Source organism: Phaethon lepturus, unplaced genomic scaffold (genome assembly GCF_000687285.1).
Source record: "Phaethon lepturus isolate BGI_N335 unplaced genomic scaffold, ASM68728v1 scaffold25366, whole genome shotgun sequence".
In the NCBI taxonomy this organism is placed as follows: Eukaryota; Metazoa; Chordata; class Aves; order Phaethontiformes; family Phaethontidae; genus Phaethon; species Phaethon lepturus.
The window spans coordinates 33,850-47,470 of record NW_010548644.1 but is presented as its reverse complement, the minus strand read 5'-3'; the positions used below and the strand labels follow the sequence as shown (position 1 = coordinate 47,470).

The 13,621-nt window shown below is 39.2% G+C and overlaps 1 protein-coding gene across 1 annotated transcript in view; it reads left to right on the top strand.

Annotated features, from left to right (window-relative positions):
* The window catches only part of MTA1 (metastasis associated 1), a gene marked incomplete at its 5' end in the record, with an annotated part of 72,363 nt that overhangs the window by 29,787 nt on the left and 28,955 nt on the right, over nucleotides 1–13,621 (top strand). Inside the window, 3 exons of the mRNA XM_010290048.1 lie at nucleotides 982–1,045; nucleotides 8,622–8,680; nucleotides 9,138–9,190. Of these exons, the coding sequence (XP_010288350.1) occupies nucleotides 982–1,045; nucleotides 8,622–8,680; nucleotides 9,138–9,190 (176 nt within the window). The remainder of the gene's footprint in view (nucleotides 1–981; nucleotides 1,046–8,621; nucleotides 8,681–9,137; nucleotides 9,191–13,621) is intronic.

Here is a 13,621-nt window from a genome sequence, read left to right as displayed (position 1 = left end):
GGCTTTGAACTGGAGCATGTGTCTTGCTGTAAATTGGGGAAAGTCAGACCTCATACTGATGACAGCCTGTTGTACAGTCAGAATTTTAAATTACAGATGATAGCTTTTCCTTTAGAGACGTTAATTTAAAATCATCCGCTCCACTACAGCTGAGGGAGGATTTAGGAGACTGTTGTGACAGCCTAGCTGCTGTAGATTAATTTGTGTTTGAAGGAGAATAAGTACTGGGCCTTCTGAAACATGAAAACTTAGTCACTTTTATAATGCGATTTCAGAAAGGGCCTTTTGAAAGTTTTAGAAAGGAATCTTGGGCATCCAAGGGAAGCGCCCTGTAGTTTGGCCAAAGCTCCACCCTAGGTGCTCAGCCTGCAGATTGAATGGAGCAGTGTAAAGAGAGCGAAGTTTTATTGTATTGTTGTTCGAGTCCTCTGGAACAAAACAAGTAGTTTCAGTGTTGCTTGTCCTGTGCTCTAATCTGCTAGAAGAGGGACTTGGAAACAGCACATTGCTGAAATCCTCGTGCTTCTCACACAGAGAACAGAGCCGGCAGGGCACAATTCTGTTAGTAGTTATTATGTTTTCTTTTAAATGGGCCAGCTCCATAGAAGCCGGGCAAATCAGAACCGTGATACTGCAGTTGTGGCTTTTGCTTGAGTCAGTGCTGCTCAAGCAGAGAGAGTCTGAGCTAGTGGGCTCCCTTCCACATTGTGCTTCTCTTGAATGGTTTACTGTGGAGCCAACACAGCATGAAGATTTACCTGTAACCTGTGCTACTTCTACACTGAGAGCACTAGTTTTTGAAAGGGCATTTAATTTAACCTGGGTCCCATGTGCATCTAATGCCCTTAGGAGCTTCAAGACACTGCCTTTTTGTTGGGAGGGTTACTAGTTGCAAGACTCTGCTATAAACTGTCTAAGGAATCCTGTGAGACTGTGTGCCAGTGCCCTGCAATGACTGCTGCTTTTCCTTTATGTCCTTAGCTCCCATGGAAGTCCTTAACGAGCATAATAGAATATTACTATATGTGGAAAACTACAGATGCAGGTAAGAGAGTCAGAATCACCTCTTTCATTCTAACAGAAGATGTTTTTCTTGCCTTTGAAACCGAGCGTTGTTGCTTTATTCTCCCTGTTGGGGTTCAGCTTTTCCAAGAGGTGGGTTCTATAATCATCTGAAGCACCGAACAATCTCTTCTCACTAAACTCATCAGCCATTCTGTAGGTACAAACACATAGCGTTGGCATTTTTGCTTTCTTCTCATGTTTGCTGCTACTTGATTTGTTTGAAGCTTTCAAATGTCTGTTTTGGAGTTCAGTAGTTTGAGGAAGGGAGTACAGTTAACTTCTGCTTGTAGAGTTCAAGGTCAGCTTTAACTTCAGTATTACCTTTTTATGGGGGGGTGGGCAGTTGCTGTACAACAGGCACCCATGCTAATTCTCCACCTCTGCCTGCCCATGACTTTGATTGCAGATACATGGAGGCTCCCCCATGTAAGCACTGCGAGTAAAGTGTTTGTCTGGGAAGCGTTTATGGCTCGAATTCCCAGACTCGTTAGACTTGAGAATCAACTTTGACTATTACAATAATTTTTACCTCTATTTGTTTAAATATGAAGGCTGCTTGGTCCCTTAAATAAAGCGAGAACAATGCAAGCAGCATGCAAAATGTTGCAGAGTATCAATTGCTGAAAACTACTTATAATATTTAATGGGAAAATTAATTAAAAGAAGGGAGAAATATAGAATAGATTTTTATTATAATTATCGGTACTATGTTTAGGCATCTATTTGAAGTATTAGAAAAAGTGGAGTTATAAAAATGTCCTGCCTTAACTTGCTTCATTGGAAATTCAGCCTGGAATAAAGACTAGATGCCTGAGGCATTGACCAATATTTGGAATGTGCTATATTTGGGCACCTTGGTCTGTAATGTGATTTTTACCATTTTCTTTCTGATTGGAACACTGTTTAAATTAGAGGGATCCTTAGGACAAGTAAGAACTCTTTTTTGCATCAATTCTGCATTACTTTTAAAAAAAAATATTAACTTCATCCTTATTCCAGTATTTCCCCAAATTCATTCTTTGATTTAAACTTTTCTGTCCGGTAAGGAAATGGGTATTAGGGAAGTGGGATGGTGATGGAAGCTGGCATGGTGGGGAGAAAAGGTGCTGGAGAAATGAGATCATGATCTTTCCTTCTCCATTGAGCTGTGTGTATTGTTGATACAGTGAATGCTGCTATATACTGTCTGACTACAGCTGTTTAGGAGATGATAGTTGAGTGTACTCAGCCTATATTTGCACTGAGAGGAAATTGTACTACGCTTAATATTTGCACTGAGAGGAATCCATTTATCTTCTTCCCTGCATCTTTTATCTCACCTCAGTTCTTTTAGTGATAAAAATCTATCTAGCAATATTGTAGGTATCAGAAAAAGTGAAGAAAGTTATTTTATCAGTCAGTGAAACCTAGAATCTTAGACTGTTGCATGAAAATGTCATCTCTGTGCAGTCAGAACAGCAAACAATAGTAAGAATTCTTGGGAAAGATTAAACCAAAAAGCATCTCTATACTGCTCAAAGTCCACGATACATTGGCAATGGTGAAGTTCTGTTTCTGCCCATCTTGAGGTAGTAACGATGGTGGTGGTGGGAATAAAGAATAGGTTTCTTTGGTGGTCACTTTTGCATACCCCAGGAGACAGATTGTGGAATACTGTCCCAGGTGTTGGCTTCCAGGCCTATGTGCTGGGAAGGCAAAGCAAGGGGAGAAACTGTGCCCTGATTAGGAAGTGGTTAAATTCTTTTGCCTTTTCCACTTCTCAGATCTTTCTTATTTCATAGACAAAGTTGCATAGGGGATAGTTGCATGAAAGACTTCGATTATTTGTTCTTGCAGCAATTAAAAAACCCAACAAACCTACAGTTTCTCATACTGTTTTGCTGTATTCCTATGCAGTGGGTTTTCTATCACGGTTATACTGAACCTTACATGTGCTGCCCAGCAGTGTACCACGGAGTGGGATTTGGGGAAAACTTCCAGTTAGGGGCTCTGCACTTAGGAAACAGTATGAGTATAAGCCGAACAGGTAGAAGTTGGAGGACAGAGATATCACATCAATTAAATCTGAACCGAGCTGAAGACCTCATCTCAAATTCCAAGCTTGTACCAAGCAAATAATACTATTAAACATTTATAAAACGCCTGGGAGAGCTATCTGTATATAACCACAAAGAAAGCATAGGACGTTGTAGTTGAAATAATGGTGTGTTACATTTATATTTTACTTGATGTGTGCAAAAGTCTGTGGCAAAGCACATCTCTCACCACTTTTTCCATCTCTTTCCTCATAGTGTTTTGTCTGCATAGATTCTTTCCTTAGTCTAATACCACAAAATGGTTCTGGGGCTAATAGCATTTTTGTACATAAGATATTGAAAATGTGCTAAGTAAGGATATGAAAGTGTGTATCCGAAGTTGTTTCACTTTCACTTGCCCTCTTTTTAAGAGGACGATTAAATTATATTCCAGGGCTGTATGCTATTGTCTTTAAAAATATTAATAACTTGCTCATTCTTGTAGAGTCTTTGGCTGAATGAACGTAAAAACGACTATTTAAACTGTCCATTTTTGTGAGTTACACAACGTAGTAATGAAGTTTTCTGCCATCAGCCAGGTGCCTGCTTTGATGAAAAACAGTTAGTTGGGAACTGTTTACATCCTTCTGTATTTCCTTTGAGATTTTCTTGAAGCGACAAAACACTGTCATAATCCTGAAGCAGAACCCATCTGCTTCTTGCCATTGAGGAAGCTAAATTTTGAGTTGACTTCAACAGAAGATCCTTTCTCAGAACTGAACAATAAGGTTTACTTATGCTTGGTATACCTAAGATCAAAAGACTTAATACAGCACTTCCTTGTCTTGTGAGTAGGACACTGTGATTGAAATACATGCAAATTGACTTGTTTTGGAGCATGCACTTGGATCTCTTATCCAGTAATTTTTATTTGGCTTCAGCTGTACTATGCTTTTGAAGGTTACCAGTGTAATTAGGAGTTCAGTCATCTCAAGAGAAGGACTTAACCCTCCCAGAACAGAACTGCTAGAAGGAGTAATTCTACTGCAATGTCAACTCAGAATTTGTTGTCTGATGTAGGCTCCTGAACATCTGTCAAAGTGATCCCAAGAGTTGTCCTGTCAAAGGCACCCTTTCAGAGTTATCCTGAAGCAAATGAGGGAGATGCATTCCAAATTCATTATCCCATGTCTCTTTTGAATGCATCCTTTTCCTGAGACAGATTTCCAGTGTCAATCTGCAAGACCATATATTTCTGATTCAGAAAGGTTTACAATGGCATCCGCTGAGTAATTGCTGTTCAGTCGCTTCCCCCAGTGATTTGAAAACTCTTTAAGAGTTGATGTCATGTTTGGGTATGCCTACACTTTCATTCAAAGTAAAGGCTGAGGTCTTAGGTAATTGTGAATTCCAGGGTGATTTTTTTTTTTCTAAAAAGTTCTTTAAATGCTTCTAGGGTTTTACATATCTTGAGGGGAGGTTCTAAAAACTTCAAACGTAGTGCTTTCCAACTGTTGAGATGCAGTTGAGAAGAGCTCGGGACATGGCAGTGGCAGGTGACTGTTTGAATTAGTCATATCCTTTCTGAGAGTTGAAGACTTTTATTTACTTTTTGCATTTTTATTTTACTTGAGGAGCATGTAACTTCAAGAGGAAGATCAAATATTATGAATTTCTACTGTTCTATTTCTTATGTGGAAGTGCCATTAGAAAAGTGTAGGAGGAATACACAGAGGATCGGTTCTATGGTATGCATAGTGTTGAGAAAATGTTGGAGAAAGTGGAAGTGCCATTATATTTGACTGCATGAGGTGGGCAGCTTAAAATAGTGACCTCTGGGTAAACATCTTTATTAAGGGAAGCAAACTTTCTTTGTACCTAGCCAAGAGCTGTGAGTGACATCTTAATGTAATGTACTAGCCTTCATAAAGTACTGTGTACTAGCAAAGTAGAAATAACATTAAAGAAATGTTTTTCTGCATGCATAGGACGTTTTATCCCCAAACACCTCCTGTTTAGCCTACAGTAACATGGAACTATGGCAGTTTTGGCAAGCAAGCGACAGAGACCGTAGGTACCGCACATTGGTGCTGAGACATGTTGCTGGAGCACAAGCAGCTGGAAACATTTCCAAATGCATCATGGACTAATTACCTTTCGTGTCCCACCTCCCCCATCTTCCAGCACCACTTGTATGTTCAGAGTTTCGAAAAAGAACAGACAGCATTGAAGTTCTTCTCTAAATCCAGAAAATACAATTTATCTTCCTTATCAACTAATAAAGGCTTAATATTTGGGGGTGTTTGAGGTGTCCCTGTGCTGTCTACCAACCCAGCTCTTGCATTGTGGACCTTGAAATATCCCCTGCATTCCTGGATTTCTTCTGTTATTTCCTCTTTATAAATGTTCACTCTTTAGAAAATGACTATAAACGTTTGCTCTGGTAGATCACTCTTTCAGGGTCCATGGGTAGAAAGAAAGATGTCAAATCTAGGGAGAGGATATATAAAGGACAGATGTTTGCACCAACTCTAATGTACAGTGCGTAGTATTTTAATCCCTTGGTCCCTGTGGGATAGACAAGTTGGTAATACCTCCCTTTTATAGCTGGGGAGAATATGGTGAGGTAAATAAGAGGATATACATATGATGTGCATATATAAATAACTCAAAGACTAAAGAGTTTATTTAGGCCAAACTACCAGAAAAAATTACAAATGTGCAGGGTTTTTTTTGTGGATGAGGACATTCATAAGTACATCAGACAACATTAAGGATTTATAGTGTAAATACACTTCAGGTACAAATCAGTTAATAACTGGCGAAGGACCTAGCAAAACACTTCCCTCTGTGAAGGAATTACTCTGAAATTGTGCATGACTACATTTCAGGCACCTTTCTTTTGCACCTTTTGGTATCGGTCACTGTCAGAAAATAGGAAACTCATCATATCTGGTCTATTGGTGTCCATAGCTGCAAGTACTTCGTGCAAAACCAACCTCTTCTTATCCAGTACATTGTGGTACCTTCTGAAAACCTTCAGTTTTCCTGGTATGCCAGTTTGTAATAAAGACGTGTGCTGCATGTCATGCTCTGCGCTGATCCCCAGGCAGCTGGCTGTAGGAGAGGGGCGTGTTGCTAGGTCCAGGTGACTTATGGCAGTTGTCAGCTCAGAGCTCGTGCCATGGTCATCAATCACAAAGCAAATCTGTGGTACGAGGTTAACATTCATCACCAGTTTACTAAAATGTTGCTTAATACCCTAAATTAACCATGTCTCCAAGGCAAATGACTTTACATTGTGGGTAGTAGAATATTTCAGCTGCTGGTAATGCGTTATGCTTGCATGAAGCTTTTTCCTTCCATTCATAGATTTCCAAAACTGTCATGACATAATGACTCTAGATAGGCCCCTTGGGAGCTTTTGTCAAGAAAACTGCAGCTTTTTCCCCCCACTAGAAATCTAGTGGAAATTAAACAAAAAACAAAAACAGCAAGACCAACTAGTTCTCCATCAGTGGAAGTTCCCTGAATTTCCTGCTTAGGTCTCAAGGAAATATGATTCTTGTACAAAGTTCATCAAGCAGTATTTTAAGCTGTTTATCAGTATCTGATGTTGGACTTCCTTATAATTCCTGGGGAGAGTATGAGCTCTGTGAATGTTCATCTGCTGACATAGCTGCCTATGGTAGTCTGTGCCTGGGGAAAGAAGACCTATTTTTCAGTCCCAGCTGTGGATGGAACAGCCTTCAGTTCGTGAGCAGAAATGCACCTGAGAGCATGCATTTTGTTGAAGGATATTTTGGCGGGGGCGGGGGGTAGTGTGTCTCTGGAAGGTAGAGGAGGGTGTCTGATGCTGTTGGAGAACTGTTGTCACAGCACTTTTTGAGGCCAATCGTTGGATGCTTTGGTTTCTTACATAAAATGACTTGGCAGGGTGGTTTTAAAATAATTCAGCTTTGAATTTGTGGTTTGTATTCAGAGGAAAGAACCTCTCTAGTTCCATTACCGACTGCCAGTACAATGTATATTATTGATTCCTCCAAGTCTGTGGGATTGATAAGGATTGTCTCCATGATGTCTTCATTTAGGTTTTCTTGAGGACAGTTTTCAGGTCGCTGTCCTTGTACTAGGCGAGATTTAATGGAAGCAATCTGGGAAACTTGCCTACACCAGCAGAAAGAAGTCAGCTTTTGGATGCAGCTCTCTGAAGATGTACCCATAGTCTCTGGATGTCTTTCAGAAGCTCTGTTTTCTCAACCCTTGTTCTCTTGTCTGACTTCATTCTTTGATTTCTAAGATAGGTTGACTTTTACTTGCAGGAAAAGGTAAGAGGGGAATTCTTTAGGAGTCTAGAGAGCATTGGCAAGGAACTATCAGGCTGTGAAATGGAAAACGGTTGCTGAAAACTGTCTCTATGATCAAAGCAAGCTTTATGCTTACAGGAAACTTACTTAATTGTTTCTATCATGTGGACATGTATGTGTGTCCATCATGTCCCTGTAGAAAAGATTTTTATGTTTGTCCAGTTCCTCAGTGACACACTCTTCAATTTTATTACATTTCCTGGTGCTTCCTGTGTCTATGAAGATACTGACTTTAGATTTACCATTATTTTCCTGGGCTGTGCCTTGAGGCTGCTGCATAGAAAATGTTAAGCTAGTATGTTTGTCTAGAATATCACCATGCTGCTGGTTTGTCTGGAAAAAAAAAGAAATTTCTTGTGGCTTTATGCAGACCACTGTTGGCATGGGCCCAGCTTTGAGCAGGAAGTTGGACTAGGGGTCTCCAGAGGTTGGTTATGTAATAAAGAGAAAACCTGAACCTCAGAATGTCTTTTACTTTTTAAATGGTGTGAAGGTTTGAGTTATAAAAGGAATTCTTGGCTAGTTAGTAAAACTAGTCTTTGCTAGTTGCCTACCTCTGCCATGTTCTTGTGGGCTATCAGCAAGTTCACAGCTGTAGCTGAAGAAAAAAAGCAGTGCTGTTGTGGGGGAATTTACTCCATTCATCCCATTGAAAGAATTCTGTAGTCCACTTAATCCAGAAATGTGAACAGAAGTTAATGGATGGTTGTACTGGAGTAGGGCCACGTAAAGAGACAAATGTTGTCTACTTCTGAACATGCATCCCCATGCTCTGACAGTCTGCTGCTTGTATGTGTTTTCATTTAAACATACCTCTGTTATGTTCCTTAATATCTCCTGGCAGTGGTGTTTTTCGTTAGGGGCTGGTTGTTTGGTATAGCTAGGTTCTCCCCTTTTTACCCCCCTTAATGATCTTTGCTACCTTTCCCCTGAGATTGGCACATGTGCCTGGAGTTTATTTCCTTTTTTTCCTCAAAGAGGGGTAAATGCGTCGTGCTTGTGTACCTAGAGCTGGTCACCTTTAGAAAGTGCTAATGTACAGGTTGCCCATGGCTGATGTTTAGTCAGAATTGATGACATACCATAATTAAAAAATGTCTTGGGTAATTCTGCATTGGTTTTGAGTTGAGCTCTTGGCAGCCTTAACTTTTAAAAGATCTTCTGTGTCACGCAGTCTTCAAAAGTGAGGACTATAACAAAAAAGTCTTCGTTCAAACTCAACTCTTTGAATTGGTTGAGCTGTTGAGGAAATACGATGGAGAGGGTGCATTACTGTACCTGTTATTGTCCAGTTGGGGAATATTATCATGGAAAGCAAACATCAACTGGTATGTCAGACCTTACTCTGCAGCAGGGGAAGGCAGGGGGGGAAAGAAGAGATTGTGGGAGGAACAATACATGAATTGGTATGGAAGTGAATGGGAATGAAAAGTTTGTCCTTACAAGTAGCAGATTATCATCTCTGACTTTTTGAAAAAGCTGTGTACATAGTCATTTGATGCCCGCAATTGTTTTCAGTGGATATTTTCCTGTTGGAAAAGGATTTTGTGGTAGCTGCTCAGTGAAAGGAAAACTTCATTGTTTGTTAATAAGCACTAAAGTTTTTACAGGTATATTACTTGACTCCCAGGTGAAATAGTCCTTATTTTCTTTTTATTCTAACTTTTTTCTTTTCTTTTTAAAGAAACGTTTGAAAGCAGCAGAAGCAGAAAGCAAGCTAAAACAAGTGTATATACCCAACTAGTAAGTATCTTTTTGTATTATTTTGTTTTTGTAGAGGGTCTGGTGTAGCAGTTTCCATGGCCTGGTAGTGTTATGTATTTGCTTTAATTACATAATGAGAGACATAATTGAACAAACATGTCAGAGAACTATTAAATTAGGTTGCCAATATAACGAACCTTCTGTTGATGCTTGAATAGGCTGGAATTCCTTTGTAATTTAGCTGAGTTAATGCTAACCACCCTGATGCTAATAGGGGACCTGTGGAAGAAAACACGATAGCTTTAGTAGTTCAAAGCTGGCTAGAACAAAACAGCGCTCCTCCCAGTATGCTTACGCTGCTGCTTATGAGTGCGTAAAAGACAAAACTGTTCCCACACGCTGACCTTCCACTTCTGGAACACAGGGTATTTCCTCCATGGGCAGCCAAGGGCTTTCCCTTTGGGGCTTTCCTGGGTAGGATGCTGTGCTGTCATGTTGCTCATTTCCTTCATCCTATATAATGTTCCCATCCTGAAGTGACCATTACTTATCTCCTGATTTTTACTTTTGTGTGGACCAGGAGTTGGGGACTTGCTAGCAGGTCAGCACGGTCATGAACAAAAGGGTAGCTAATTAACTGCTCAATAATATATCTGTTTTTCTTTTTTTTTTTTTTTTTGATATCCAGTGCATGGTTATTTCCTAATGTCATTTATATATAAAATTTTATATAGAAATATATTAAAATAATATAGATTGGTATAGGACTATATATGAATTCTTAGTAAAAAGCGTTCCTTCTATTACATTTCCTCTGCATAACCCAGTCAACAGTTATGCTATCTCCTTTCAAATATTTATGAACTTTTTTTTTTTACATATTTAGTTTGCAAGACAGTCCTTTATTTCTTGTGAAAATAGAGGATCCCTGATTTTTTTTGCTTTGAAATATGTCGCTATCTCTCAGGTGAACTTATTAAAAATTAGGTGTAATGTTCAGAGTGAAGCCAGATTTCTTATCATGCAATTTTTCAATGGTATTGCTTTTTGTGGATGGTGTTACTCTGCAGGGGGACACTGTACATGAAATTAAACATGAATTCACAATGTGATAAGCTTGTAAAGCAAAAGCCAATGTAATTTAGACTTCAGATGCAGAAATATATTGCAGATGAGAGCCTGGTAGTCTTGCTGTTGCTCTTGGATTACAATGTATGTAGGTAAGGCTTTGTATTTGAAAGGTTATAGTGCTCGTTTGATAATGGCTGGCTGGAGTCGTATCTTACCCCTCAACACTGTATCTCAGCAAGATAATTCTTGTTGCTATCTAGAGAATATAATCAAATCAGCAGCTTACCTCTCTAATTCAGGAAGACTTCTGTGTCTACCTGTGTGGTTGCTATTTTTGTCTCTGGCTTTGATTTCCAGTCATGATTGAATTTGTAAGTGTTATACCTTAATGTACATATTGTTTAATTGGTAAAATGGGTGTAAAATTTTCCTCTTCCTTCAATATCTTTTCATGTTTATCAGGAAAAGTAGCAGGTGCATACATGACGTACTTAATCCAACATGAACGCTGCTGCTGCTTTTTTGCTCTTAATATCTCCAAATGCAGCAACAATTAAGTATTTCTAAGTTTTTTTTTTTTTTTTACTATTTCTACTTGTTTCAGTACAAGGTCTGGCACATAGGGAGCGTATTGCATCTACGTTATCTTGTGACCTAGAAGAAGATTACATTCTTGTCTTATAAAAGCAATACATGGTGTAGGGATCTAAATATCAATGTTATTGATTTGTCCTTATCGTGTTACTGAGCCCATTCCTGTTTCGAGGCTTGAACCATAATGATCTGCTTGTCACCTCGAAAATAAATTACATGATGTAGGCTGTCACAAGACCTATGCAGAAGCATATCAGCTGATTGAGTGAAACCTATTCTAACAATAACTGGTGTAAAATTGTTTGCAAAGAGACACCCAGGAGGAAAGCAGACTCAAACAATTTTATTTTTCTTTGTCTCTGGCTGTCTTCCACTGATAGGACTCTTGTTTGTTCCAGTGATGTTAATAGGAAAATCTAGGGAGAGGGGAGGAAAATAATAAGAAAAAGAATAGAAGCAGTCTTCAAAGGTTAGTTATCATGTCACATACATACTATAGAGTAAAAAATAACAACTCTACGTGAAGCTTTATAGTTGATATTTTTTCAACCTGAGAGTGTGCCCCAAATTTATACTGTGGGGAACTGAAGCATGGAGAGACTAGGTACCCTGCACAGGGTGATGCAGGTAATTGATGTGAGGTTATCAAGTCCTAAACCAACATCCTAGGTATTGGGGAAACATTTTTGTGCTGCTTTGAAGAACAACGCTGGTTTTGGGAGAAGCACGTGTAGTTGATGTGACTGAACCCAATGTTTGCATGCATGGGTTTGTAATACATCCCTTAGGTTGAAAAGCACTAATGCACTTTCCTGGTGGAAGGAAGAAGTGTGAAATCAGTTGAATTCTGCATTCAGGGAATACTGAAAAAAATCTTTTTGTTTTCTGTAGCAATTTCTCTTGTCGGTGGGAGTGGTATTAAATACAGCAGTAGCAGAATCCTGAGTGCACAAAGAGATTCCATGTTCTTACACGGTTCCTCCTGCCATCTGCCAGCATGAGCACAGGGTTCAGAAACCCTTCTTGTTGCAGATGTAGTCTCAGTCTCTTTCTCCTTCTATTGTGTACCCAAACATACTCTTCAGGCTGTCATGGAAGTCATATTCTGGCTTTACTAATCTTACGGGCATCATTACGTACTAGTTGCTTGCTTCTTTTTGATAACACTCTGGTTGTGTAGCTCATGCTTTTTGAGATCAGGACATCTGCAAATCATGACGGCTGAGACAATTTTGTGTGGTTTTTCTCTCTTTTGCTTTGATCTAAGTGATATCAAAAAGGGTAAGAACAGAAAAAGAAGAATGAAGTGCTCCATACAATCCCCAGTCTCCAAAATGTATTGATGTAAGATGTAAATTTTAAATTTACATCTGTAAATGTAAATTAATACATTCTACTTACAATATTTTATCTGACAATCTCAAAGCACTCTGACAAGCTGCAAACGTTGCCTCGCAAACACTTGTAAAGTAGGGAAATATTATTCTCCCTACCCTACCTCTTTTTTTTTTTTAAGCTAATAGGGAAACCAGAGGAATAGGTCAAAGCATTGGTTGACTACCAGGGGTGACTCCTTAACAAGCTGAAGATCATTCCTTTATCTGTTTCTTGGTTGTCCTCTGCCTGAGGAGTAAGACTTTTTTTCCTTCTCTGTTGAGTTGTGCAGAGGTCCATTGCAGCATGGAAAACTTAAAGGTGTAGTGCTGTTTGGTTTTTTGTGGGTGTGGTAGTTAAAATGGGTTATCTCCAACATTTCCTTGGAGTAAGTCTCTCCTTTTCAGAAAGCATTATTTAGCAGTCATTAGACCTGTTCTTAGAAGTGGGTGTTTACAGTAGCCTGAGAGTTACTCACCTCTGTTGTCTGGATAAGGAATCCAGACACCTGAATTAGATGCCTAGAGTCAGATGACATAAATGTTCCTTAAAAAAGGATTAAAAATTGTTCTTGTATCTAGCACCACTATGGTTTCTTAAACAACAGGAAACATTTACTGTTAAGTTTATAGTTATTTTTAACAACTAAAATTATATCACAGTGCTGTGAGTCAAATGCTAGTCAGTCATGTAGTGAAGGGACTTCAGTGTTCTGTGTGGCTCAGGGTTATCTTCAAGTTGGTTTTTTTTTTTTGGGCAGGGGCTTCAGTCCACGATGGCTGGCTTCCAGTGCCTTCTTTCTGTATGTGCTTCATCACCTCAATCCCTTCAGTTGAGACTGATCTGCAGAATACAGCCCAGAAATCTGTACTTCATGATCCCTGTTATAGTCTGACTGCTCCAACACATTTGAAACCCATTTAAGACTTCCATTCTTGATGTAAGAACTGGAAATGGTAGTTTACCACACCGTCAGTATTCTCCCTACCTTATTTGCATCTTTCACTTCCACTTCATTAATTGCCTAATGATTCATCCAGTTATTCATCTAATTCTCTTGTTCATAGCTGTAGCAGGCTTTGGTGATATCAAACAAGTTTAATTAACATACCATCAACAATTAAGAGCTTTTTGCTTCTTATGTGATGAAGACATTAGCTGCCTAAATTTTATTGTTACTGTTCCTGTGAAACTTGACCTTCGCTTTGGAGCAGCACACTTTCTGGTGCTTGTTGCAGCTACATTAATTGTACTGTTCCAAAATCCTAAAGTGAAGTTATTGCTATTACTGACTACAGTGTGACAATTTTGTGATCAGCGTGATTTGCTGACCAGCTCTCACCCTGTGCATCCCTTTCACTTCTGTTTGAAATACAAGTTTGATAAGGGTTGTAGAGAGGACAACAGTCAGAGCCTTGGTACTTTGGATGC